Consider the following 24,376-nt stretch of genomic DNA (forward strand, 5'->3'; position numbering starts at 1 on the left):
AACATAGTTGAGCAGGCTGTTCTACCAGAACCTCCCCACAATAAACACAGGAATGAGACCTTGTTAAAGAGGGAGAACCCTCTAACGCGTCAGAGTTCTCCATAGCTTGTGCTGTTATTAAGGACTAGGTTAACTTAATAAATAGGCACCTTTATAACCTCCAATGGCCGGGGCACTCACCACCTCCTATGACCCAGACTACAGAAACCGTTTCGTGTCTTGCGCCACTGATTAACAGAGGAAGAGAGATAACCACACCCGGTCACATGGAATGCCTGACAGGACCGCCCCTGCCTAAGGAGAAAACGCACCATAGAGGGCCGCGCACCACTCAGGTAGTCACCTGAAAGTTCCACACATTGCCAGAGCCTCATCTCGCACATAAAACGCAGCAATGACAAACAATATCATGTATAAACCCCCCTGTTCAATAATCCCTTTAGCATGAATATTAACCCTTGATTCTTTAAAGATAAGAGGCATCACAATGTGACCCTGTCTTCCGTGTTATCATTATGTAATAAAAAATTAAACAAAAACTTACCAGATTATATACGCCGTGGAACAGGAACACGGCCCTTCAAGTGTGACAGGTTAGCAGCCTCGCTCCTGACATGAACTTGAGTGTAAAAAGCAGGCAGCAAAACTTGTCAACACTGATTGCTTGTGGAGCTGTTAATATGAGTCAGGATGGTTTTGCAGAAAGACTCTCCCTGCATCTCCGGACTCTAACTTTCGCCCAGGCTCTCACTGAGAGGCTGACAGGACTACTTAAAACTCCCTTCCCCATCCGAAGAGTACTACCCTCCATAAGAGACTACTCCGATCTTCGGCACTTCTCTGCCGTCCTCCTGTGACGAAAGGCAAAGAATGACTAGGGGAGGTATTTAAGCCTTTGGCTGGGGTGTCTTTGCCTTCTCCTGGTGGCCAGGTTATAAATTCCCAACAGTAATGAATGAAGCCGTGGACTCTCCTCCCCTTTAGATGGAAAGAGTGCCAACCCATATTTATGGATTAGTGCCAGGTGCTGATACACCATGTCTCTAGAGAAATTTATACTTTTTCTAAAACATTTTTATGTGCATATAAATATTGTTAGTTCTGCCTCTAATACATTGTGGAATGTGTATTTCATGAGATAAGCTGACCCCTTTTTGTATATACATTAGCAATGGAGCACCTTTTGCATGTATGCTTATGTGGAAAAAACTTATATGTGCATGCCCACATAAAAGGCAATGACACAGAATGTCAGAGTAGGGTTCTTTGACTCTTGGCTACATTCACTAAATGGAAGAATCAAGAATGGCCAGCCTGTGACATTTAGAATTCCCAACAGTTCATGAGATTGCTGCTACAATTAAAATGAAACAGATATGGCATTTGAAATAGATGTATATACATTGTGGTTTTAAAGAACACAATTTAGAGCATTAGAGTATTAACAAAATGGCAATGTTTTAGCTTCCTGATATGCTTTTAATATGCTACAGGCACAAAGATTAGTAGAAAATAAACTGTTTTGATATATTTTCATCTTGGGAAGTGACAATATTAAATCTATATAACAGGTTAACTGATAAGTGTGAAGTCAGGTATTAAACTTCTGAAATTCTGTGGCTATTGAAATAGGATGATTCTGATTCTCAAAAATAGTACAAGATCCCCCAAGGCAGAACATGCTGTGATCTGAAATGTCATTGCAGAAACAGTTACCACTTTTGCTTTACGGTGCTGCTCCACAGCAGGTTGTTCTCTTCAAACCTTGCTGTGCTCTGGCTGCAGTGTGTAAGTTTTCCTTAAAATGCAGACAGAGCAAATAGCTGTTTGAATAGAAGTCAAATACGGAGAAGCGTTGCAAAGTGGCAGAGCATTGTCTATTGATTGGCTCTCTGGTATTTTTTTCAACCCCTCCTTCTAGCCTTTCCCAGTCTGCAAAGCTTTGACTCCTGTATGTAAGACACTCTTGAGAGCAATGCTAGCTTTTTACCTTATAATTATGTGATGCTAGACCAAGAGCAAAGGAAACAAATTTATTCAAGAGTTCTTTATAAAAAAAAAAAAAAAAAAAAAAAAATTTTGCTCTACAGCTAATCTTCAACATAGTATAAAATATTATATATTGCTTTATTCTCCAGTTAATCAACACGTTGTAAATTAGCTAGTGCTGTAGTGTAAGTTCCTAATTTAAAATTTTATTTAATTTTAAAATGACATGCAGAAAAAAAATAAAAAATCTCATTGCAGAAAGAGAAAATAAGTTCTGCACATGATCTAGAAGTTTACAAGGAAATATACTATGTCCTTAAAATTAATAGTTTAGAGGAAATATGTAAGAAATCTTCAATTTTGGACTTAATGAAAATATATTTCACAAAAAATCATCAACACCAGCACAAGTGGTCATGATCTCAAGTTGTAGGTTAGTAGGAGCAATATGAGGAAGCACATCTTTACAGAGAGGGAGGTTGATTCATGGAATCAAGTCCAATAGAGGTGTTAATACTTTAGGCTCCATTTATTAAGCTCCGATATGAGCTTCGGAGCCCCATCGGCTGCAGGTTCACACACGCGAGCCTGCAGCAAAAAGTTAAGAAGCAGTGGTCTTAACCCACTGTGCCATCTGTAATGTGACAAATGTCAATCCCCCCGGACTTTTCTGACTGGGGAGATTGAAAGGTCCAGCACGCGCGCATCCAATTGCACCCGAGCAGGAGCGGTCAATCTCCCCGGTAGGAAAAGTCAGGAGGGGATAACATAATTTATATAAGAACTTACCTGATAAATTCATTTCTTTCATATTAGCAAGAGTCCATGAGCTAGTGACGTATGGGATATACATTCCTACCAGGAGGGGCAAAGTTTCCCAAACCTCAAAATGCCTATAAATACACACCTCACCACACCCACAAATCAGTTTAACGAATAGCCAAGAAGTGGGGTGATAAGACAAAAAGTGTGAAAGCATAAAAAATAAGGAATTGGAATAATTGTGCTTTATACAAAAAAATTATAACCACCACAAAAAGGGTGGGCCTCATGGACTCTTGCTAATATGAAAGAAATGAATTTATCAGGTAAGTTCTTACATAAATTATGATTTCTTTCATGTAATTAGCAAGAGTCCATGAGCTAGTGACGTATGGGATAATGACAACCCAAGATGTGGATCTTCCACGCAAGAGTCACTAGAGAGGGAGGGATAAAATAAAGACAGCCAATTCCGCTGAAAATAATCCACACCCAAAAAAAAGTTTAAATCTTATAATGAAAAAAACTGAAATTATAAGCAGAAGAATCAAACTGAAACAGCTGCCTGAAGAACTTTTCTACCCAAAACTGCTTCAGAAGAAGAAAACACATCAAAATGGTAGAATTTAGTAAAAGTATGCAAAGAAGACCAAGTTGCTGCTTTGCAAATCTGATCAACTGAAGCTTCATTCCTAAACGCCCAGGAAGTAGAAACTGACCTAGTAGAATGAGCTGTAATCCTTTGAGGCGGAGTTTTACCCGACTCGACATAAGCATGATGAATTAAAGATTTCAACCAAGACGCCAAGGAAATGGCAGAGGCCTTCTGACCTTTCCTAGAACCGGAAAAGATAACAAAAAGACTAGAAGTCTTTCGGAAATTCTTAGTAGCTTCAACATAATATTTCAAAGCTCTAACTACATCCAAAGAATGCAATGATCTCTCCTTAGAATTCTTAGGATTAGGACATAATGAAGGAACCACAATTTCTCTACTAATGTTGTTAGAATTCACAACCTTAGGTAAAAATTTAAAAGAAGTTCGCAACACTGCCTTATCCTGATGAAAAATCAGAAAAGGAGACTCACAAGAAAGAGCAGATAATTCATAAACTCTTCTAGCAGAAGAGATGGCCAAAAGAAACAAAAAACTTTCCAAGAAAGTAATTTAATGTCCAGTGAATGCATAGGTTCAAATGGAGGAGCTTGAAGAGCCCCCAGAACCAAATTCAAACTCAAAGGAGGAGAAATTGACTTAACAGGTTTTATACGAACCAAAGCTTGTACAAAACAATGAATATCAGGAAGATTAGCAATCTTTCTGTGAAAAAGAACAGAAAGAGCAGAGATTTGTCCTTTCAAGGAACTTGCAGACAAACCTTTATCCAAACCATCCTGAAGAAACTGTAAAATTCTCGGAATTCTAAAAGAATGCCAGGAAAAATGATGAGAAAGACACCAAGAAATGTAAATCTTCCAGACTCGATAATATATCTTCCTAGATACAGATTTACGAACCTGTAACATAGTATTAATCACAGAGTCAGAGAAACCTCTTTGACTGAGAATCAAGCGTTCAATCTCCATACCTTAAAATTTAAGGATTTGAGATCCTGATGGAAAAAGGACCTTGTGACAGAAGGTCTGGTCTTAATGGAAGAGTCCACGGTTGGCAAGTGGCCATCCGGACAAGATCCGCATACCAAAACCTGTGAGGCCATGCTGGAGCCACCAGCAGAACAAACAAGCATTCCTTCAGAATCTTGGAAATTACTCTTGGAAGAAGAACTAGAGGCGGAAAGATATAGGCAGGATGATACTTCCAAGGAAGTGACAATGCATCCACTGCTTCCGCCTGAGGATCCCTGAATCTGGACAGATACCTGGGAAGCTTCTTGTTTAGATGAGAAGCCATCAAATCTATTTCTGGAAGTCCCCACATTTGAACAATCTGAAGAAATACCTCTGGGTGAAGAGACCATTCGCCCGGATGTAACGTTTGGCGACTGAGATAATCCGCTTCCCAATTGTCTATACCTGGGATATGAACCGCAGAAATTAGGCAGGAGCTGGATTCCGCCCATACAAGTATTCGAGATACTTCTTTCATAGCCAGAGGACTGTGAGTCCCTCCTTGATGATTGATGTATGCCACAGTTGTGACATTGTCCGTCTGAAAACAAATAAACGACTCTCTCTTTAGAAGAGACCATGACTGAAGAGCTCTGAAAATTGCACGGAGTTCCAAAATATTGATTGGTAATCTCACCTCCTGAGATTCCCAAACCCCTTGTGCTGTCAGAGACCCCCAAACAGCTCCCCAACCTGTCAGACTTGCATCTGTTGAAATCACAGTCCAGGTTGGAAGAACAAAAGAAGCCCCCTGAACTAAACGATGGTGATCTGTTCACCACGTCAGAGAGTGTCGTACAATCGGTTTTAAAGATATCAATTGAGATATCTTTGTATAATCCCTGCACCACTGGTTCAGCATACAAAGCTGAAGAGGTCGGATGTGAAAACGAGCAAAGGGGATCGCGTCCGATGCAGCAGTCATAAGACCTAGAATTTCCATGCATAAGGCTACCGAAGGGAATGATTGAGACTGAAGGTTTCGACAAGCTGAAACCAATTTTAGACGTCTCTTGTCTGTCAGAGACAGAGTCATTGACACTGAATCTATCTGGAAACCTAAAAAGGTTACCCTTGTCTGAGGAATCAATGAACTTTTTGGTAAATTGATCCTCCAACCATGATCTCGAAGAAACAATACAAGTCGATTCGTATGAGATTCTGCTAAATGTGAAGACTGAGCAAGAACCAAGATATCGTCCAAATAAGGAAATACCACAATACCCTGTTCTCTGATTACAGACAGAAGGGCACCGAGAACCTTTGTAAAAATTCTTGGAGCTGTTGCTAGGCCAAACGGCAGAGCCACAAACTGGTAATGCTTGTCTAGGAAAGAGAATCTCAGAAACTGATAGTGATCTGGATGAATCGGAATATGCAGATATACATCCTGTAAATCTATTGTGGACATATAATGCCCTTGCTGAACAAAAGGCAGAATAGTCCTTATAGTTACCATTTTGAACGTTGGTATCCTTACATAATGATTCAATATTTTTAAATCCAGAACTGGTCTGAAGGAATTCTCCTTCTTTGGTACAATGAAGAGATTTGAGTAAAACCCCAGCCCCTGTTCCAGAAGTGGAACTGGCATAATTACTCCAGCCAACTCTAGATCTGAAACACATTTCAGAAATGCTTGAGCCTTCGCTGGATTTACTGGGACACAGGAAAGAAAAAATCTTCTTGCAGGAGGCCTCATCTTGAAGCCTATTCTGTACCCTTCTGAAACAATGTTCTGAATCCAAAGATTGTGAATTGAATTGATCCAAATTTCTTTGAAAAAACGTAATCTGCCCCCTACCAGCTGGGCTGGAATGAGGGCCGCACCTTCATGTGGACTTGGGAGCTGGCTTTGGCTTTCTAAAAGGCTTGGATTTATTCCAGACTGGAGATGGTTTCCAAACTGATACCACTCCTGTAGGGGAAGGATCAGGCTTTTGTTCCTTATTGTGACGAAAGGAACGAAAACGATTATTAGACCTAAATTTACCTTTAGATTTTTTATCCTGTGGTAAAAAAGTTCCTTTCCCTCCAGTAACAGTTGAAATAATAGAATCCAACTGTGAACCAAATAATTTATTACCCTGGAAAGAAAGGGAAAGTAAAGTTGACTTAGAAGACATATCAGCATTCCAAGTTTTAAGCCATAAAGCTCTTCTAGCTAAAATAGCTAGAGACATATACCTGACATCAAACCTAATGATATCAAAGATGGCATCACAAATAAAATTATTAGCATGTTGAAGAAGATTAACAATGCTATGAGAATTATGATCTGTTACTTGTTGCGCTAAAGCTTCTAACCAAAAAGTTGAAGCTGCAGCAACATCCGCTAAAGATATAGCAGGTCTAAGAAGATTACCTGAACATAAGTAAGCTTTTCTTAGAAAGGATTCAATTTTCCTATCTAAAGGATCCTTAAAGGAAGTACTATCTGCCGTAGGAATAGTAGTACACTTAGCAAGAGTAAAAATAGCCCCATCAACCTTAGGGATTTTGTCCCAAAACTCTAATCTGTCAGATGGCACAGGATATAATTGCTTAAAACGTTTAGAAGGAGTAAATGAATTACCCAAATTATTCCATTCCCTGGAGATTACTTCAGAAATAGCATCAGGGACAGGAAAAACTTCTGGAATAACTACAGGAGATTTAAAAACCTTATTTAAACGTTTAGATTTAGTATCAAGAGGACCAGAATCCTCTATTTCTAATGCAATTAAGACTTCTTTAAGCAAAGAACGAATAAATTCCATTTTGAACAAATTTGAAGATTTATCAGCATCAACCTCTGAAACAGAATCCTCTGAACCAGAGGAATCATTATCAGAATCAGAATGATGATGTTCATTTAAAAATTCATCTGAAAAATGAGAAGTTTTAAAAGACCTTTTACGTTTACTAGAAGGGGGAATAACAGACATAGCCTTCTTAATGGATTTAGAAACAAAATCTCTTATGTTAACAGGAACACTCTGAGTATTAGATGTTGATGGAACAACAACAGGTAATGTAACATTACTAAAGGAAATATTATCTGCATTAACAAGTTTGTCATGACATTCATTACAAACAACAGCTGGAGGAACAGATACCATAAGTTTACAGCAAATACACTTAACTTTGGTAGATCCAGCATCAGGCAGCGATTTTCCAGAAGTATCTTCTGACTCAGGGTCAATCTGGGACATCTTGCAATATGTAATAGAAAAAACAACATATAAAGCAAAATTGGTCAAATTCCTTAAATGACAGTTTCAGGAATGGGAAAAAATGCCAGTGAACAAGCTTCTAGCAACCAGAAGCAATAAACAATGAGACTTAAAATAATGAGGAGACAATAATGACGCCCATATTTTTTAGCGCCAAAAAAGACGCCCACATTATTTGGCGCCTAAATGCTTTTGGCGCCAAAAATGACGCCACATCCGGTAACGCCGACACTTTTGGCGCAAAAAAACGTCAAGATTCTGCAGGGAAAAAAGTCAAATTTTAAGGTAAGAAAAAAAATTGATTATTCAAATGCATTATCCCAAATAATGAAACTGACTGTCTGAAATAAGGAATATTGAACATCCTGAATCAAGGCAAATAAATGTTTAAATACAAATATTTAGAACTTTATATAAAAGTGCCCAACCATAGCTTAGAGTGTCACAAAAATAAGACTTACTTACCCCAGGACACTCATCTACATGTAGTAGAAAGCCAAACCAGTACTGAAACGAGAATCAGTAGAGGTAATGGTATATATAAGAGTATATCGTCGATCTGAAAAGGGAGGTAAGAGATGAATCTCTACGACCGATAACAGAGAACCTATGAAATAGACCCCGTAGAAGATCATTGAATTCAAATAGGCAATACTCTCTTCACATCCCTCTGACATTCACTGCACGCTGAGAGGAAAACCAGGCTCCAACCTGCTGCGGAGCGCATATCAACGTATAATCTAGCACAAACTTACTTCACCACCTCCACGGGAGGCAAAGTTTGTAAAACTGATTTGTGGGTGTGGTGAGGAGTGTATTTATAGGCATTTTGAGGTTTGGGAAACTTTGCCCCTCCTGGTAGGAATGCATATCCCATACGTCACTAGCTCATGGACTCTTGCTAATTACATGAAAGAAATATACACCACATTACAGGTGGAGCAGTGGCTGCAGCAGTGGGCGGGTTTGCAAACTTCCGCGAGTGTGCTAGGATTAATGAGGGCAGAGTTTTGCTGCTGGCCAGGCGAGATACCAGGTGGACAGGGACGAAGATGTACGCCCCGGTCTGCCCAGTCATATAAATCTGGCCCTGTATAGGAAGTGAGGAATGCTTGGGACTATGGCTGCATGATTAATCGCATATAAGATTTAAAACCGTGATTAATTTCCGCTATTTAAAAACAGCAAGAGTTCGCAAATATTTGCTAAAAAAAAAATTCCTCAGATGTGGCTGTACTGCATTGATTTGTATGTGATTTCTTGCAAACCAGCTCCATCTAGTGGTTACTTTTAGCACACATTTGTAAAATGGCTGTTTTACTTTCACTTTCTGTTTGTGATCTCAGTAGCAGCCTATAGAAGTCTAAAAGCAAAGCACATGCAGGAGAGTAAAGAGGAGGGAAAGCCACTTATATTTCCCCCTAGGAAAGTCTGCAGTCTGAAACATAGTGTATGTAATCATTATGGAACCTCCCACACAATCTCCTGCTCTCTGAGAAATGGCTCAAACACATAGATGCAGTTAACTCCACGACTGCTAAAAAGGCTAAAACTGCAGTCCCCTCTGCTAGCTAGCTGCTTGGTTAACTGCATCTACAATGTATTTGATATCAGCAAGGCACAGCATTTCTGAAAGGAGCAGCCCCCCACCCCTACTGCTATATGCCTGTATTGGATTCCTGCACAGGAGCAGGGCTCATTATCAGTCAAGATAAAATGTTATAAAAAATTAAAAAATATATATATTATTATTATTATTATTAAAAATAATATATATTATATACACATATGTGTGTGTAACTGTGTATGTGATATAATATATATATATATATATACACACATACATACAGTATATATATACACACACATATATATATATATATATATATATATATATATTATATACATATATATATATATATATATATATATATATATATATATATATATATATATATATATATATTATATACATACACACACACGTGGTTTGTATTTTTATGCTACCAGAGTTTATTGGACATTGAGAAACATGTACATTAAGATTCTGTAGTCTAAAATAAATTTTTTATTGAAAAAGTCATTTAAAAGGCAATCGTTTCTTTTCTTTTTTTTTTTGCCCATATCGCCCAGCTCTACTTGGGACATGCATAAGCCTATCCTATGACTGATGGGCTAAAACAAGGACTTACTGAAATTATAAAGACAATAGATATAGAGTAAAACAAAAATAATTTTCATGATGAGAAAAAAATACCTTCATGCTGTTAAGAGTGTCAGTCCAATCCATGGCTGCTATTTGAGGAATAGCACTTAGAAGGATGCTTGTTGCTTTATTGGAATTTTCTTTTAATGTCTTCAATACTCTGTCCACAGATACCTAGAAATAACATTATGACCTTAATAGCGATATATCCTTTAAACACCAACGCAACAGTGATTTAACCTCTTAGGTTCCATTAACACAAATCTAACAGTGATTTTTCCTCCTGATTATCAGTCACACAGTTTTCATACAATTTTAATAGATAGTAGTTAGTTATTTACAAGCAAGCACTACAAATATAGGAGAAAAAAAAGAATTTATGCTTACCTGATAAATGACTTTGTCCAACGGTGTGTCCGGTCCACGGCGTCATCCATAACTTGTGGGAATATTCTCTTCCCCAACAGGAAATGGCAAAGAGCACAGCAAAAGCTGTCCATATAGCCCCTCCCAGGCTCCGCCCCCCCAGTCATTCGACCGACGGTTAGGAGAAAAAAAGGAGAAACTATAGGGTGCTGTGGTGACTGTAGTGTATAGAGAAAGAAATTTTTCAAACCTGATTAAAAAACCAGGGCGGGCCGTGGACCTGACACACCGTTGGAGAAAGTAATTTATCAGGTAAGCATAAATTCTGTTTTCTCCAACATTGGTGTGTCTGGTCCATGGCGTCATCCATAACTTGTGGGAACCAATACCAAAGCTTTAGGACACGGATGAAGGGAGGGAGCAAATCAGGTTACCTAAACAGAAGGCACCACGGCTTGCAAAACCTTTCTCCCAAAAATAGCCTCCGAAGAAGCATAAGTATCAAATTTGTAGAATTTGGCAAAAGTGTGCAGAGAAGACCAAGTCGCTGCCTTACATATCTGATCAACAGAAGCCTCGTTCTTGAAGGCCCATGTGGAAGCCACAGCCCTAGTAGAGTGAGCTGTGATTCGTTCAGGAGGCTGCCGTCCCGCAGTCTCATAAGCCAATCGGATGATGCTTTTCAGCCAGAAAGAAAGAGAGGTAGCAGTAGCTTTTTGTCCTCTCCTCTTACCAGAATAAACGACAAACAAAGAAGTTTGTCTGAAATCCTTTGTTGCTTCTAAATAGAACTTTAAAGCACGGACTACATCTAAATTGTGCAACAAACGTTCCTTCTTTGAAACTGGATTCGGACACAAAGAAGGAATAACTATTTCCTGGTTAATATTCTTGTTGGAAACAACTTTTGGAAGAAAACCAGGCTTGGTACGCAAAACAACCTTATCTGAATGGAACACCAGATAGGGTGGATTACACTGCAAAGCAGATAATTCAGAAACTCTTCTAGCAGAAGAAATAGCAACCAAAAACAGAACTTTCCAAGATAGTAACTTGATATCTATGGAATGTAAGGGTTCAAACGGAACCCCTTGAAGAACTGAAAGAACTAAATTTAGACTCCAGGGAGGAGTCAAGGGTCTGTAAACAGGCTTGATTCTGACCAAAGCCTGTACAAAAGCTTGTACATCTGGCACAGCTGCCAGTCGTTTGTGTAACAAGACAGATAAAGCAGAAATCTGTCCTTTTAGAGAACTCGCTGACAATCCCTTATCCAAACCTTCTTGGAGAAAGGAGAGGATCTTAGGAATTTTAATCTTACTCCAGGAGAATCCCTTGGATTCACACCAACAGATATATCTTTTCCATATTTTATGATAAATCTTTCAAGTCACAGGTTTTCTGGCTTGGACCAGAGTGTCTATCACTGAATCTGAAAACCCACGCTTGGATAAAATCAAACGTTCAATTTCCAAGCAGTCAGCTGCAGAGAAACTAGATTTGGATGTTCGAATGGACCTTGTACTAGAAGATCCTGTCTCAAAGGTAGCTTCCATGGTGGAGCCGATGACATATTCACCAGGTCTGCATACCAAGTCCTGCGCGGCCACGCACAAGCTATCAGAATCACCGAGGCCTTCTCCTGTTTGATCCTGGCTAAAAGCCTGGGAAGGAGAGGGAACGGTGGAAACGCATAAGCTAGGTTGAACGACCAAGGCGCCACTAATGCATCCACTAGAGTCGCCTTGGGATCCCTGGATCTGGACCCGTAGCAAGGAACCTTGAAGTTCTGACGAGACGCCATCAGATCCATGTCTGGAATGCCCCATAATTGAGTCAACTGGGCAAACACCTCCGGTGGAGTTCCCACTCCCCCGGATGGAAAGTCTGACGACTCAGATAATCCGCCTCCCAGTTGTCTACTCCTGGGATGTGGATTGCAGATAGGTGGCAGGAGTGATCCTCCGCCAATTTGATGATTTTGGATACCTCTCTCATCGCCAAGGAACTCCTTGTTCCCCCCTGATGGTTGATGTAAGCTACAGTCATGTTGTCTGACTGGAATCTTATGAATCCGGCCTTCGCTAGTTGAGGCCAAGCCCGGAGAGCATTGAATATCGCTCTCAGTTCCAGGATGTTGGTCGGGAGAAGAGACTCTTCCCGAGACCATAAACCCTGAGCTTTCAGGGAATCCCAGACCGCGCCCCAGCCTAATAGACTGGCGTTGGTCGTGACAATGACCCACTCTGGTCTGCGGAAACTCATTCCCTGAGACAGGTGATCCTGGGACAACCACCAACGGAGTGAGTCTCTGGTCATCTGGTCTACTTGAATCTTTGGAGACAAGTCTGTATAGTCCCCATTCCACTGCTTGAGCATGCACAGTTGTAATGGTCTTAGATGAATTCGAGCAAAAGGAACTATGTCCATTGCTGCAACCATCAACCCTACTACTTCCATGCACTGAGCTATGGAAGGCTGCAGAATAGAGTGAAGAACTTGACAAGCGTTTAGAAGCTTTGACTTTCTGACTTCTGTCAGGAAGATCTTCATTTCTAAAGAATCTATTATTGTTCCCAAAAAGGGAACTCTTGTCGACGGAGACAGGGAACTCTTTTCTACGTTCACCTTCCACCTGTGAGATCTGAGAAAGGCTAGAACAATGTCTGTATGAGCCTTTGCTTTGGAAAGTGATGACGCTTGGATTAGAATGTCGTCCAGATAAGGTGCCACTGCAATACCCCTTGGTCTTAGAACCGCTAGAAGGGACCCGAGCACTTTTGTGAAAATTCTTGGAGCAGTGGCTAGCCCGAATGGGAGAGCCACGAACTGATAATGTTTGTCCAGAAAGGCGAACCTTAGGAACTGATGATGATCTTTGTGGATAGGAATATGCAGATACGCATCCTTTAAATCCACGGTAGTCATAAATTGACCCTCCTGGATTGTAGGTAAAATTGTTCGAATGGTTTCCATTTTGAACGATGGAACTCTGAGAAATTTGTTTAGAATTTTTAAATCCAGAATTGGTCTGAAAGTTCCCTCTTTTTTGGAAACTACAAACAGATTTGAGTAAAACCCCTGACCTTGTTCCACAGTTGGAACTGGGTGTATCACATCTTTAACAGGTCTTCTACACAATGTAAGAATGCCTGTCTCTTTATTTGGTTTGAAGATAAGTGAGACATGTGGAACCTTCCCCTTGGGGGTAGTTCCTTGAATTCTAGAAGATAACCCTGAGAGACTATTTCTAGTGCCCAGGGATCCTGAACATCTCTTGCCCAAGCCTGAGCAAAGAGAGAGAGTCTGCCCCCTACTAGATCCGGTCCCGGATCGGGGGCTACCCCTTCATGCTGTTTTGGTAGCAGCAGCAGGCTTCTTGGCCTGTTTACCCTTGTTAAAGCCTTGCATTGGTTTCCAAGCTGGTTTAGTCTGGGAAGCGTTACCCTCTTGTCTAGAGGCTGCAGAGTTGGAAGCCGGTCCGTTCCTGAAATTGCGAAAGGAACGAAAATTGGACTTATTCTTAGCCTTGAAAGGTCTATCTTGTGGGAGGGCATGGCCCTTTCCCCCAGTGATGTCTGAAATAATCTCTTTCAATTCTGGCCCAAAAAGGGTCTTCTTACCCTTGAAAGGGATATTAAGCAATTTTGTCTTGGAAGATACATCCGCCGACCAAGACTTTAGCCAGAGCGCTCTGCGCGCCACAATTGCAAACCCTGAATTTTTCGCCGCTAACCGCGCTAACTGCAAAGCGGCGTCTAAAATAAAGGAATTAGCTAACTTAAGTGCGTGAATTCTGTCCATGACTTCCTCATACGGAGTCTCCCTACTGAGCGACTTTTCCAGTTCCTCGAACCAGAACCACGCCGCTGTAGTGACAGGAATAATGCACGAAATAGGTTGAAGGAGGTAACCTTGCTGTACAAAAATCTTTTTAAGAAAACCTTCCAATTTTTTATCCATAGGATCTTTGAAAGCACAATTGTCCTCAATGGGAATGGTCGTGCGCTTGGCTAGTGTAGAAACCGCCCCCTCGACCTTAGGGACTGTTTGCCATAAGTTCTTCCTGGGGTCGACCATAGGGAACAATTTCTTAAATATAGGAGGAGGGACAAAAGGTATGCCTGGCTTCTCCCACTCCTTATTCACTATGTCCGCCACCCGTTTAGGTATCGGAACGGCATCAGGGTGCACCGGGACCTCTAGGAACTTGTCCATCTTGCACAATTTTTCTGGGATGACCAGATTGTCACAATCATCCAGAGTAGATAGCACCTCCTTTAGTAATGCGCGGAGATGCTCTAATTTAAATTTAAATGTCACAACATCAGGTTCTGCCTGCAGAGAAATTCTTCCTGTATCAGAAATTTCCCCATCTGACAAACCCTCCCTCACTGCCACTTCAGACTGATGTGAGGGTATGACAGAAAAATTATCATCAGCGCCCTCCTGCTCTACAGTGTTTAAAACAGAGCAATCGCGCTTTCTCTGAAATGCTGGCATTTTGGATAAAATATTAGCTATGGAGTTATCCATTACTGCCGTCAATTGTTGCATAGTAACAAGCATTGGCGCGCTAGAAGTACTAGGGGTCGCCTGCGCGGGCATAACTGGTATAGACGCAGAAGGAGATGATGTAGAACTATCTCTACTTCCTTCATCTGAGGAATCATCCTGGGCAACCTTACTATTTGTGACAGTACTGTCCTTACTATGTTTGGACGCTATGGCACAATTATCACATATATTTGAAGGGGGAACCACATTGGCTTCCATACATACAGAACATGATCTATCTGAAGGTACAGACATGTTAAACAGGCTTAAACTGGTTAATAAAGCACAAAAACCGTTTTAAAACAAAACCGTTACTGTCTCTTTAAATGTTAAACAGGGCACACTTTATTACTGAATATGTGAAAAACTATGAAGGAATTATCCAATCTTTACCAAATTTTCACCACAGTGTCTTAATGCATTCAAAGTATTGCACCCCAATTTTCAAGCTGTTAACCCTTAAAATGTGGAAACCGGAGCCGTTTGCAATTTTAACCCCACTACAGTCCCAGCCACAGCCTTTGTTGCGACTTCACAAATCCCAGGGGGGTATACGATACCAATTCAAGCCTTCTAGGAACGTTTTCAGTGGATACCAGACCCTCACACATGCAGCTGCATGCACTGTACTCAAAAGTAACTGCGCAATAATGGCGCGAAAATGAGGCTCTGCCTACTATAGTGAAAGGCCCTTCCTGACTGGGAAGGTGTCTAAACTAGTGCCTGGCGATAAAAACGTTCCCCAAACAATAAAAGTGTGAAAATTACTTCAAACGTTCAAAAATAACTTAAATAAACAATCGATTTAGCCCTTAAGAGTGTCCACCAGTTAATAGCCCATAATAAGCCCTTTATTCTTTCTAAGTCTAAGAAAATGGCTTACCGATCCCCATGAGGGAAAAATGACAGCCTTCCAGCATTACACAGTCTTGTTAGAAAAATGGCTAGTCATACCTTGAGCAGAAAAGTCTGCAAACTGTTCCCCCCAACTGAAGTTCTCTCAGCTCAACAGTCCTGCGTGGGAACAGCAATTGATTTTAGTTACTGCTGCTAAAATCATACTCCTCTTTTAAACAGAACTCTTCATCTCTTTCTGTTTCAGAGTAAATAGTACATACCAGCACTATTTTAAAATAACAAACTCTTGATAGAAGAATAAAAAACTACAACTAAACACCACATACTCTTCACCATCTCCGTGGAGATGCTACTTGTTCAGAGTGGCAAAGAGAATGACTGGGGGGGCGGAGCCTGGGAGGGGCTATATGGACAGCTTTTGCTGTGCTCTTTGCCATTTCCTGTTGGGGAAGAGAATATTCCCACAAGTTATGGATGACGCCGTGGACCGGACACACCAATGTTGGAGAAAAATAATTTATCTTAACTGTTGCTTTAAGAATTTAGAAAACAAAAACTCCATTCACAAAATGTTAACAAAATCTTCCATAGTAGCCTGAGCATATAACACACTAACAGCTTAAAAAAATGCTAAAAACAAAATTATATCTTTCCTGCACAAGTCTTATAGCACCCTACTTCATTTTTAGTCTGTTAAAATTAGAGATGTTAATAAAAAAAATATACTGTAATGCATTTGAACACACTGCGATTCATTTTGCAAACAAAGTCTATAAGAACATGTATTGCTAGTGTTTCTCTTAAGAAGCATAGAATAATTTGATACACTGAATAGTATACAAGATAACAATATCAACATAAACAATTATAATCATTAATATAATATTATATATATATATATATATAATACAGGTTTTTCTTAAAGAAAATATTTAGAGAGGACACAATATCCCTAGTCCTGTGCTCATCTTGAACTGCACCCTAATCTTAATGACAATCTTTTGTTGGAACATCAATAAAATTTAGCTGTGAAAAATGTATCACGGAGTAGCTCAGTAATCCACCACTGAAAGCGTGAGACCCCTACTTAATATCAGAGATACATTCTTTAAGACAGGAATAAGTTATTGCAAATCCACTGGAAAAGTAAATTCAACTTATACAAAATTGAGCAAATGGCAAAGGAGTAGTCAGAGAATATTTGACTGCAAAACAGAACACATTCAGTGGATGAGAACATGTATAATTCAATCCTGGCCAAAATGTGTTTTCTTTGAATAGTTAAAAGGATGGAGTGAAATCCATTTCCCTATTCCTGATGTGGAAAATAAAACATCCAAAAGATCTAGCAGAACAGCCCAAAAGAGTCTGCCTTTCACCAGGTCCCAAAAACATGTAAAAGAGCCTTGACAGGACTAATTACATTCATTTTGCAAGACTAATTAATAAGACCTAATCATAAGCCACAAATAAAGGGAATATTTAAAAAAAAAAAAAAAACAGAATTCTACACTAGGACTAGACCCTTTGAAAAACACAAAATACAGTAGACAGGAAACCTAATACAAGCACCAAACTAGTTAGAGTACTCCTTGCACTATCCTGCTTGCTACTATATGGACAATGAAGGGGTGAGTGTAACTGGCAGTGGGTTTCCTCTTACAGTCCATAAATCGACTGGGGAGATCCCAGGGATAATCCACTTAGGTGTAATGGGGTTGCCTATACATTGGCACAGCCAAACATGGATAGGAATAGCTGGATCCTTGCAGAAATAAGATGCATCCTCGCTAATAGGAGCCTTAGCGTGTAAGCACTTAGGGCCTGCACGAGAGGAGAATATCCTTTAGTGCAGGCCCTGGGAGCTGCTGCCCTAAGCCTCCTATTGGCGAGGCCGGGGTTCTGTGAAGAAGAGGAGTGGGTTAGTGCGGCCCTCGAGCACACTAAAGGGAAGTATAAGCTACAGGTGAACTTTTTTCACCTGTAGCTTAGCAACATTTACATTTGTTTGATGAAAACTAGTGTAAATGTTTTACCAATATTCAGTATTCTACATGATTCTGGGCGGCACAAGTCTACACACTAGCATTGCATGTGTATGGCATTTCTTTGTACTACACAGATTGCCAGTCATATACTAGTATTTCACGTGTGAAAAAAAAAAAAAACACAAACATAAATTAAACCACTCACCAAAATAGAACACTGGCCCTTTAACTAGCGGCAGACAGAAAATCCACTGCCTAAAACCTTTTTCGGGTGGGTATCAGACTCTTCCCTCTTCTTGCCAATGATATGGAAATTTAAAAAGCGATGTTAAAGGGACAGTCTAGTCAAAATTAAATTTTCATGATTCAAATAGGAAATGCAATTTTTTTTTTTAAATTTGTATTTATCACACAACAATATATTATGTTTACAAAAATATATGTTCTCTAAAGCAAATTGAGCATCACACAGGACCTCTAAATAAAAAAAAGTTAAATATTAATAGAATCACATTTCTCTATTATTGCATTTTATAATTTAATCAAGGAAAAAAAAGAAAAAGTCCCCCCAACCCCCCAATATTTCTGTTTTAACAGTTACATAATTTGAATATTACATTTAAAGACATGTTAAACTCAAATATTTCCTTTCATAATTCAGATAGATCATGCTATTCTGATTTTTATTATTTGTTAACCAACACGAAATGCTTTTGTACCAAGCTATGAACCAAAGAAAAAAATAGTGTCTTTCCAATATTCAGACCATTTTATATACATATTATATAGTACCAGACAAAGGATTCTCCTGAAAAAAAAAAAAACTTTGCTATCTTTGTAGGAAATGCAATTTTAAACAACTTTCTAATTTACTTTTATCATCAGCTTTGCTCTCTTTATATTCTTTATTGAAAGCTAAACCTATGTAGGCTCATATGCTAATTTCTAAGCTCTTAAAGTCCGCCTCTTATATCACTGCATTTTGACAGTTTTTAACAGCCAGACAGCGCTAGTTCATGTGTGCCATATACATAAAATTGTGCTCACTCCCGTGGAGTTACTTATAAGAGGGCACTGATTGGCTTAAATGCAAGTCTGTTAAAATAACTAAAATAAGAAGGCAGTTTGCATAAGCTTAGATACAAGGTAATCACAGAGGTAAAAAACACTATAAAAAGTGTTGGTTATGCAAAACCGGGAAATGGGTAATAAAGGGATTATCTATCTTTTTAAACAAACATTCTGGATAGACTGTCCCTTTAAAGTCTGTTTAATGGCTGTAATAAAAAAAACCCTAAGCAGTTGCTTATACTTAAACGAAATTGTTGCAATATGTATTATTCATCTATTTAAAAGGATTTTACCTTTTATTTTTTTACACTACATTTGTGCTTCCTGTCACAGCCCTACAAGGAGGAGGAGGCCTTTGCAGGAAGGTTTATCTTAGCCTGATGTCATAAAACTTCTAGGCTAGTAAATAGACTAGATAGCAGGGAGCCAGATTTGCTCATACCCAGAACTGACAGAATAAAAACTTCTCTGCTCTTATCACACTTGGGGCAGGGGCTACACTGAGTGGTTAATTGCTGTTTTTTACACAATCCTTTTCTTTTTATCCCTTTAAGTGTGACAATATTCCCTTATGATTGCCTACCCTAAAACAACTCATCAACTAGCAGTAAAATCTATGAGGCGGCAAAAAAAACGAAAACAGACATGTCTGCTATCATGCTAAAAATAGAAACAAAAAATGTATTCAGAATCAAATACAGAAAGAACTTTTCATCCAATTGTGGATTCAGCTGGTGCACTCACAACCAAGTTGCAGAGAGAGAACTCTGAAGTATTCTGTTAAAAAAAAAAAAAGTCCTCAACTGAAATGTCTGCTTCAACAATCAAAGATATATAGATTGCTCTTTTTCTTAAGAGATTTGTGTTTTAACTTGAAATCTTTATATATTTTTATGGGGTTTATTGAGACTGTTCTTTTTGTTCCTATTCATTTGAAGACATGCATTTTAGAAACTATTTTATTTAGGATTTCCATGACTTTTCTGAAGTGTATTCTCAGAGTGAGTAAAACACAGCAGCACCTGATATTTGTGCACTAACTATAAAGCTACTAGCCTTTTTATCATGAAGAGAGGTTCAAATGAGTGTACAATCCCTCACCATTTCGGCATGGTGCATTTCAAAATTGACAAATATTTTTTGTAGTAAACTTTCATCTGCAAAAATGACTTCTGATAAAAGTTATCACAGGTTTTATGCATAATAGAGTATGCTATAGGTGTCAAGTGCATGAGAAAACTTAAACAATAAGTGATACATTTTCTCACAGGTATTTTTGAAGCTAATTTTATATCCCTTTAATTTTTCAGAAATATAGCTTAGAATGTTTGTGTTTTAAGTAATAAATAAAAAAAGTTCTCCAACTCACTGCTTCTTCGTGCTCTTTCCAGCAATCGTAATCCGTTGCCATAGCAATACTGGCATAACAGATTCCAGCTTCTTTGGCAAGTATTACTTCTGGTACAGTGGTCATATTGATAACATCAGCTCCCCATAGGCGAAACATGAGACTTTCTGCTTTAGAACTAAAGCGTGGTCCTTCTATTGTAATCATTGTGCCCTTACAATGGCATTTAATGCCAAGCTTCTTGGAAATGTCTATTAAAACCTGAAAAAAAAGTTAAACACAGTTTATTAGCAGTGACAAAATACTGTATAAATAAATGCAAAGTTTAGGTGCTAGATTCTATAACGGAACACAATATTTTTTTCATTTCATGAGCTTGATCTTATGATCTAAGCACAATGTAATATTACTAGCTAATCATTTCTTACAGTGTTTAGTAATAATGACCCCCAGATTCAACATTTAATTGGAACATTTTAACATAGGAATATTTTAGGATTATTAATTATAATTAGGTTGTTGCATCGATATTTAACAAAAACATGGTGATTTTGTAACAGACATCATCATATAAATCTGTAATAGATATATACACCTTACTTCAATGTCTGATTAGCTGCTGTTTTCCTTTAACTTAGCAAAGGCAGAGGAGCAGTAAGGCAGATAACATGAGATTGTAGCAGAAAGACAACGTTTTTGTAATGCTTGTGTGTGCCGCAACATACAGAAACCAATGTATTGTAATCCACATGGACAATTCTCACTATGCAAGAGAGCATTCTTAAAATGTTTAGAGCCATATAGTATGGATATTTACCACATAGTATGTTAAACATCAGGATAGATTAAAATGACCTTAAAGGGACATGGAACCCAAATTTTTTATTTCATGAATCAATACAGAGCAGTGATGGCGAACCTTTTAGTTCAGATGTTTCGGTACTCTGAAGTCCAGTAAAGCATTATGGGAAATGTATTTCAGAAACATTTGTAGTGTCCAATCAAATTTTCTTCATTCTCTTGGTATCTTTTGTTGAAACGCAGGGATGTAAGCTGAAGAGCGTGCACATGTCGGGAGCACTATATGACAGCAGTTGTGCAAGAATGTTATCCATTTCCAAGAGCACTAGATGGCAGCACTAATTCCTGCCATGTAGTGCTCCAGACAGCTACCTAGGTATCTCATCAACAAAGAATATCATGGGAACTAAGCAAATTGGAAACTTATTTAAAAATGTATGTTCTGAAGGCCCCAAAAGAAAAAAAAATTGGTTTCAAACTCATTTAAAAGAACATTAAATACTAAATAAATGCTAGATATAATTATGCGCAATGATGCATTTAAAGAACATATTAGTCTGAGATTACTATGAAGAGTTTTTGTTTGCTTACATTATGGGGTTTATCACAATATATTGTTTGATAATTATTAGCATGTTAACAGCTGCTGATGAGCCGTTTTCTATCGTGACGCAATTAAAATCTGCCAACAATTTTAAGAATTAAAGCAGGGGAAAAGGGGACAGGATAAAAACTATACTGCACATTTTTTTTACTACAATTAAACATTTTTATAACAATTTATATAAGTTTTTTAAAATATTGAGAAAATAAGTGCAATGTTTTAGTCTTATAATTTATCTTATCTTCTCTGCTGAGGCAAATCAGGGAGAGATTTAATGTCCCTTTAGCCCCTTAATGACCACAATGTAACCTGTATGTCACTGGTCGTTAAGGGTTTTTTCAGGACATAATAGCACAAGTCTAGCAAGAACACGCTATTAATTCCCTCCCTCCAGCAGGCTTAGTGGAATAGAGCAGTCTCAACGCTGGTGCAAAGACCGTGCTATAAAACAATCAAGTCCCAAAAAAAGGCCAGCGACATACAGGGTACGTCGCTGGTCCTTAAGGGGTTAATGAAGTCTGTATTCAAGAGGCCAGGAAGCTGAATGGTGGAGGAAATTTCTGATAATGGTTGTGTGCACACTGGTCCCTCCTTCTTAAAACATTTTATATTCCTATCTCAAAATGTTCCCTTTATCTAACGTCTTCATCTTAGACCATCCTGAAAACCTGGTCTAATATAGAGTTCTATGCACTGGAAATGAAGAACTCTGTTTTATAAAAACCAGCAGCTGACCAGGTTCTTTAGCTTGCAGGTATAATGACAGACCAGTGTGAAAGCGTATGGGTGACATTTGTGCTTCCTCAGTTTTTACAGATTAGTAAAGAAAGGGAAGAAGCAATGAAACATTGGTGAGCCCAAAACCATAACAATTACATTTTGTACTACTGTTTCCATAACTTGTCATCCTCCAGCATTGTTGATTAGTACCTCTGGGAATTTCAGAAGTGTGGTGCCCAGCTGCAATTAGTGGCCTTCTAATTACCAAAAATCAATGGCAAAGCCATGCATGTTTGCCATTTCTGAGCAAAGAAATCCTAGAGAAACTTTTACAACCATTTGTCTTATGAATACAGTAGTTGTGTTTAAATTTGTTTGAAACCGAAAGTTTGTGAAAACTAACTTTTTTTTATATGCTAGAATTTGGCATTTAAACGGTTGCATTAAATATACAAAAATTGGCCTAGAACACTGATTTTCAAACCTGTCCTCAGGCCTCCCCAACAGGCCAGGTTTTCAGGATTACCTTGGATGAGAGCAGGTGAAATTACCATGTTTACTAATCCGCTGATTATTTCACCTGTGCTCCACTTCAGATATCCACAAAATGTGGCCTGTTGTGGAGGCCTGAGAACAGGTTTAAAAATCGGTGGCTTAGAATAATGCCTTGGGTTGTCTAGTTTTTCAAAAATGACCCCAAAAACTATCATTTTAAATCTGAGCAGTACTGCTATACCAAACGAGAGTTATCCCATTGCATATTTCTAGACAGATCAAGACCTTAAAATGATCAAATATAATGAAACAATAGCTGAAATAGAGCATGCCAATGAACAAAGATTTAGATTTGTATTCCCCAGTTAGAAAGCTACAGGATTTTGTGGATTGTGATATCTCTCTCACTTTCTCTCTTTCTCACAGTTAAGGCACTTGTTCATGAAACACATCTGATGCTATGGAGAAATTGGATCCCCTTTTCCTTTTGTTTTATCTGTAGCTTCCGATTTTAATCTTTTTGCGAATAAAGGATTATACTATTCCTGGAGTGCCGGGATTTTGCTTTCTATCATTGATTTATCATGCCTGAACAGGGGCGTTTCCTATATGCACCCAGCAGACCGATTGTTAGCGCAAAAGACTGCAGCGGCTATTCCCTCGGCTTGAGCATCCTTCCTATTGTGTGTGGTTAAGAATATTATTGCATAGCAATAAATAGTATAACCAAGCAAGTAAACAAATACTGTGACATACCTCACAAGTATAATATTGAATAGCAACAGAAAACAGAATAGCAAGCTACAGCTAGAATAGGAATGCAAAATAATAAGACATTAATACCAGATATGGAAAGTACTGTAACACCTTCATACACTTAAAGGGCCATGATACTCAAATGTTGAAACACTTCAAAGTGATGCAGCATAGCTGTAAAAAAACTGACTAGAACAGTGCTCGATTATCCCGGGCGCCTGGGCGTCACTGGTGCCTTTAAAATTATGTTTGGCGCCTCAATTTCCTGTCCCCCATTGTCCCTTACCTATAGCTATTTGTCCTGGAAGTAATTTGATTTGACCAGTTTCCTTTACACTGGCTGCCGCCGCAAGTAGATGTGCTGGAGCTATTAAGCATGCGCGCATGCTTTTTGTGGCGGTAAGAGCACACAAAGACAGAGCGGGCCTCAGTGGACAGCAGCACAGAGCGTAGCATCACCTCAGACGGCTTCAATCAAGACTGCGGGAGAGGAGCGCAGCGCATCACGTCAGGTCAGAGGGCTTCATTATCACCGGTGCTGTCACTGAAAGAGCTTGGAGAGAACCGGTAAGAGCCCGCAGTGCCTTTTCAGCCTGTCCGCTGCAGCACTCTGCATATAGTCACGCATGTCTTTGGTGCAGAGACCCTAAATCTGATAATGACCCCCCCCCCCCCCCCCTTTGGCTTGGAAGAATTAGGTGCAAATGTCACTGTCACTTTTAATATATTCTGCACAAGAGTCACTAAAATTCAAAGGGCTCCATCATGACACCAACATATTCAGTCTCAATGTTACATTCTATGGAGCTGGTCATTTATAGTTTATGGAGGTTCTTCAACTTTATATATACCTTGGGAAATTGTCACTGGATAGTTCTTTGGAATCTTAATGAATCTTTAGCTGTGTGTATTTTTTTTTTGTCTTTTTATACGTTGTGAAATCTTTCTGCAGTTCACATGCTATTTTAAATATTACAGGATGACTCCTCTCTGTTTTCTTTGTAATAA

At 39.0% G+C, this 24,376-nt stretch overlaps 1 protein-coding gene across 2 annotated transcripts in view; it reads right to left on the minus strand.

Moving 5' to 3' along the window:
* Positions 1 to 24,376, minus strand: part of MTAP (methylthioadenosine phosphorylase) — a 196,101-nt gene that overhangs the window by 22,464 nt on the left and 149,261 nt on the right. For both annotated transcript variants that reach the window (XM_053702599.1, XM_053702598.1), the window contains 2 exons: positions 20,014 to 20,253; positions 9,856 to 9,978 (listed from right to left, as the gene is read on the minus strand). In XM_053702599.1, the coding sequence (XP_053558574.1) occupies positions 9,856 to 9,978; positions 20,014 to 20,253 (363 nt within the window). The remainder of the gene's footprint in view (positions 1 to 9,855; positions 9,979 to 20,013; positions 20,254 to 24,376) is intronic.

The sequence above is a fragment of the Bombina bombina genome, chromosome 2 (assembly GCF_027579735.1).
Source record: "Bombina bombina isolate aBomBom1 chromosome 2, aBomBom1.pri, whole genome shotgun sequence".
Lineage (NCBI taxonomy): Eukaryota > Metazoa > Chordata > Amphibia > Anura > Bombinatoridae > Bombina > Bombina bombina.